General features: G+C 38.3%; 1 protein-coding gene across 1 annotated transcript in view; it reads right to left on the bottom strand.

Annotated features, from left to right (window-relative positions):
* Positions 1 to 4818, bottom strand: part of IFNGR1 (interferon gamma receptor 1) — a 15463-nt gene that overhangs the window by 7876 nt on the left and 2769 nt on the right. Inside the window, exons 2-5 of the mRNA XM_010575028.1 lie at positions 4256 to 4408; positions 3672 to 3844; positions 2012 to 2172; positions 1088 to 1265 (exon numbers count right to left, since the gene is read on the bottom strand). Of these exons, the coding sequence (XP_010573330.1) occupies positions 1088 to 1265; positions 2012 to 2172; positions 3672 to 3844; positions 4256 to 4408 (665 nt within the window). The remainder of the gene's footprint in view (positions 1 to 1087; positions 1266 to 2011; positions 2173 to 3671; positions 3845 to 4255; positions 4409 to 4818) is intronic.

Raw genomic sequence — 4818 nt, 5'->3', positions numbered from 1 at the left:
CCATTGTAAAAGGCCACCAAATTTGTCAGGCATGATTTGGCCTTAGTGAAGCCATGTTGGCTGTCACCAATCACCTCCTCATAGCTCAGAATGCTTAGCTGTTATGTGTGAATTTGTTAATTTACTACCACCTTTTTCACTCAAGAAAACTTAATTTATAAAGCAATATATCAAGTAAATAAAAATTAGAATAACAGAAGATTTTCAATTTATATAAACACAATCATGTTTTTATAGAGGTAAAGGAATTTCATAACTAATTTTTTGTTTACTAGAGATGACAGATGGGGATGAACAGATTTGTACATTTTTCATGTGGTAGCATATTAACTGATAATAATTACACATAGTCTGTGTACAATAAAATTAAAATGTGAAATCTTCCGAAACATAGAATTGTTAACTATTACTAGTAAGATTCTACTAGTCTGGCTCTCCTTAATGTCTTCCCCCTCAACCATACCACTGCTCTTGCGCATAAAAGAATGAACACAACTGCTTCTATCAATTTTATTTCTTTTCTCTAGTGAAGTTCTGGGCCATAATGAAGTAACATTAAAAAGTTTGTAAGAGGTTATCAGAGATCTGAAGCTGGGTCGCTAGCTGCCTTTGTTCTCTTTAATTAAGAAAAAGACATCAATACCTCAATTTTATGACCACACGTTTATAGTTCCTTGAAACTTAAGAAAGTCTATATACATTTTCCTCAGTGATGAGACTGAGCAAAACGTCGTTTGTTAGAAAAGAGAGACAATGCTTCTGAAAACCATGTAACTCGGTGAATGATCCATTTGTCATTTGTTAATTACACCAATGATCAGATGCAATGGAAACAGATTTTGTAATACCAATGAAGCAGGAAAAGCACGCAAAAAGTCAGGGTTACTTGAAAATAATACATGATCTTTAAAGGCCTTCAGAACTGGGACAGTGCATTTGGAAAAGAATGACCATGCTTTCCCTTTTTTCATATTCTCCCATAAGCACCCAAGTCATCCCATTGCTATATCAGCAGTCAAATACTTAGCTAGAACAGATCACTGGTCAGACTCGGTATGTTTTTACTAAAGTTTTAGAATCCTCTTACTCAATGTCTGCTTGAAAGGAACATGAATGCAGCTTTCTTCTGATGGGGTGCCAACCATCAGGCTGCCATAGAAATTTCCCTTCGCTGAAACACAGTAAGTGGAACCTTCAGCAGGAACTGGGATGTTGAGGCTACATTCATATATTGTACAGTTGTCTTCAGTGAACTCTTCTTTACTCTGCAAAAAATGAAAGTCACATTATATCATTTGACTCAATACAACAATATAAATGTTCCAGTATCTTCCAACACTTCCAAAAATGTTAAAACACTATTAGATGTGCCTGCTACATCACCTATATGCCTTGCAAAAGCTGTGTGATCTTCAGCTATCAGCTTATGAGCTACCTTAAGATGGTGTATTTGATCAGACCATGGTGCTTTCAGCTAAAAATACATGCTGTTCGTAGTCTAGATTTGCATTCTTAAGTCACTTATAAAACTTCTACCTAGATGCATATGAAAAAGTAACTGTAAATAAACATACGTACTGTTATTTTCCTCAAGTTCACCCTCCATGATTGCTAAACAAAGTGGTATCAATACCTTGAAAGGTTATCTTGAAAGGTAACCTTAAATGAAAGGTCTATCCAGACAAGTGAAAGGGGCACAAGTAAAGTTACCAATGTTTTAGCATGTATGCAGAAACAATAGCATGGGATCAAGTAACTCCATCTTGTGTACAGCTAATGCAATAATCTCATTTTTGTTACAGGGCGCCCATTTGGACAACTAAAATCCAGACCTGCCAGTCACATATCTCACTGTGACACACTTGACATTTTAGGGCTTCAGTGGTCCTATGTTACATTCAACTGTTTTCTTAGTATCTGTTGGTTCTGTGCGTCACAGGAGTGAACTCCTTGTTTATGCATTTAAGGTAAACAAGTATTTCTAATTTGGACTTTTCGTTTTGGAACTTACCTGATTTTTACTATCCCAAAAAGTCACCACGTACACAGGCTCTGAATAAATCTCTTCCATCCAAGGAACAAGCTCCACAGATGGGAATGCAGGATAGTAAATATCAACCATGATTTTATCACCATGCCTTGAGAGATTCAGTTTTGGTGGTCCTATTTTTCCTGCAACACATTGTACCTTTGCTATTAGGCCAAAGCTTTTAACATAAAATATGCTATTTATAGTTAGCTTTCCAAAATTCATCAGAGATTTGAGAAGAATGACATATTTATTTCAATGCAGTTAATATCGCACAGCTGTGACACTTAAAAGTCACGGAGGCATTTGGATACATTCATGAATCTGCTTCTAAAATGGAAACAGAGATTCTCTGCACAGAATTTCACTGTTAAGCAATTCAACTTTTCCATACACATAAGGCCATAAAAATGCAGCTCACTGACAACAGAAAAAACTTACAAAGCAATTAAACATATAGACGTGAACAAGAACAGAACACAAAATACTGCTGACTAGATCCCACAATAAATCACACTTAGCTAAAAACAATACTGTACTGAAACAAAGGCTATCTGAAAATCTGAACAAATCTCATTGAGAGCAACCGTACTTAGGAAGCCTGATTTCCCATGGCAATGGCCTATGTGAATTTTTGGCATCTAATGATGTGACTAAACATATGAGTTTCTTGTTCAACGGGAAAACCATTTTGTCTGTCTCCTCCATACATGGCTACCGATTTTCTGCAAATTGTCAAACTCGACATTATTACCGTGACTTCTGTCCCTTTGTCAAACACTAGAAACCAGCCACTGATTCCAAGTCATGGGATTATTGGGTGGGGAGGGAATCACAGCAGAAAAAGGACTCCACTTCTTCAGCTGCAGCAATGCAGAAATCCAGCTCTATCTAAAGCATAGTCCAAGTCAGGTAGAATCTCATGGGCCATGTCCTGCTGGAAAGCTGTATGTTGAGAATGAAGCAAGTATAAGAGGAAGTCTCTCAGTCTTTCCTCCCTCTGTTGTGTCTGCTTTGCACTGCCCATCATGCAATGCTGGGGCCTGCCCCACTGTTTTAAACAGGTTGGCCTGGAGTCTAGACACACAATTTACTTTTACATATTGATATGATGTGAAAAACTGTGATTTCTCCTGAAGCAGCCCAGAGGATTTCCATGAAGAATGAGTGTTAGTTATCCAGCTACAGTGGACTCCCATAGCTTATAGATAGTATCTAGACATCCAAAGCTTTCAGTACATGGGATTATAGTGTCGAGCAAGGCATCACCAACCACCTGAATACTATGTCGGTGATGCCTAAAGGTCCACAGCTTCCAGTGGCAGTTTCCTACCCTAAATTGGTGTCTGGGATACCAGGCAAGAATATGGGAAGGATGTACAGAGCGCACCATCAGCATCACTTTCTTGCCTTTAGAATTTTTGAAGAAAATATTTAGATACCACAGTGACAGGGCTAACAAGTTCCTACAGAGACAGAACTACGGAAGCTCCTACTGAACAAGCATCATGCTTCATTTCATCCTGGACTCCTGACTTTACAATATTCCCAAGTGAGACACAATAATACAACAGAAAGGGTAATTACTAACTTTTTTAATTTTGGGGAAAAATTACAAGGTTTAGTTTATGATGGAACTTACCATGCTTTTGCAAAATAAACTCATTGGTCTCAACAGACTCAGACTGTTGTGACCCAACAACAGCTTTCACTCGAAGCCAGTGAGACACAAAAGGGTCACGTATTTCCCTTGAGACATCACAAAAATGAGCTGAAATGTTCACACAAGTTGAGACGATGTTATAGTAACCTAAGCTGTAAAACAAATCAAGTAACAGTTAATACAATTTCAACTGCACAAGATTCTACAATACACTGCCTGTGACAAAACATCTGTGAGGGTGACTGAGCGCTGGCACAGGTTTCTCAGGGAGGTTGTAGAATCTCCATCCCTGGAGATATTCAAAAGCCATCTGGACATGGTCCTGGGCAACCTGCTCTAGGTGATCCTTTTGAGCAGGGTGGTTGGACCAGATAACCTCCAGAGGTCCCCACCAAGCTCAACCGTTCTGTTATTTGACAAATTTTGCCTTAATTTACACTTAGCAACCTTCACCCTACATGACTTCACCACATAGAAACAAAAGAGTTTACCATGGACTGAATGCTTTTATATGCTTGTAGAGAATATCAGGTATGGGAAATGACAAAAGAGTAAGAACTTACTTGTAAGGTTTGATTTCCACAATAAAACGAGGAGTTTCAGACACAGGTGGGTACTGCCAATGCAAGATAGTTTTGAAATTTTCGGATGTTATGGCAATCTGTGTTGGTGAAGGCACTAGAAGAAATAGAACAAGTGCACTTTGATTAACAGACCTAGTAAAAAAAATAAGAACAGCCAAATATGTTTCTAAATTATTTGGAAAAGGCAACATGCTACGTATTACTGGAAAAATTAGACATAAAAATTGCAAATACTTGCACCCAAATGGACTAGTTTGTCACCAGTACGAGCACATGAGCCCTGCAAGCTTATTTATTATTCTTCTCTCCTACAGAGACAGCTTTCTTCCTGTTTGCAACCCAGAACCTCAGATAGCCTATGCCCATTGAAAGCAAGTCCATGAGGTAGCCCGTATCAGGTTATAAGCTGTGATGATTATACTCCTATGTTGGTACTATACAGATATACCAGCAAGACAGATAGTATGAATTTACTGAAGTTCAAGATTAGCCCAGCTCCTGTAGTTTTCTCTTGCTTCTCAGAAACTGAATTGGGGGGGGGG

This window comes from Haliaeetus leucocephalus, unplaced genomic scaffold, assembly GCF_000737465.1.
Source record: "Haliaeetus leucocephalus isolate CR32 unplaced genomic scaffold, Haliaeetus_leucocephalus-4.0 Scaffold450, whole genome shotgun sequence".
NCBI lineage: Eukaryota > Metazoa > Chordata > Aves > Accipitriformes > Accipitridae > Haliaeetus > Haliaeetus leucocephalus.
This window is presented reverse-complemented; position numbering and strand designations above follow the sequence as displayed.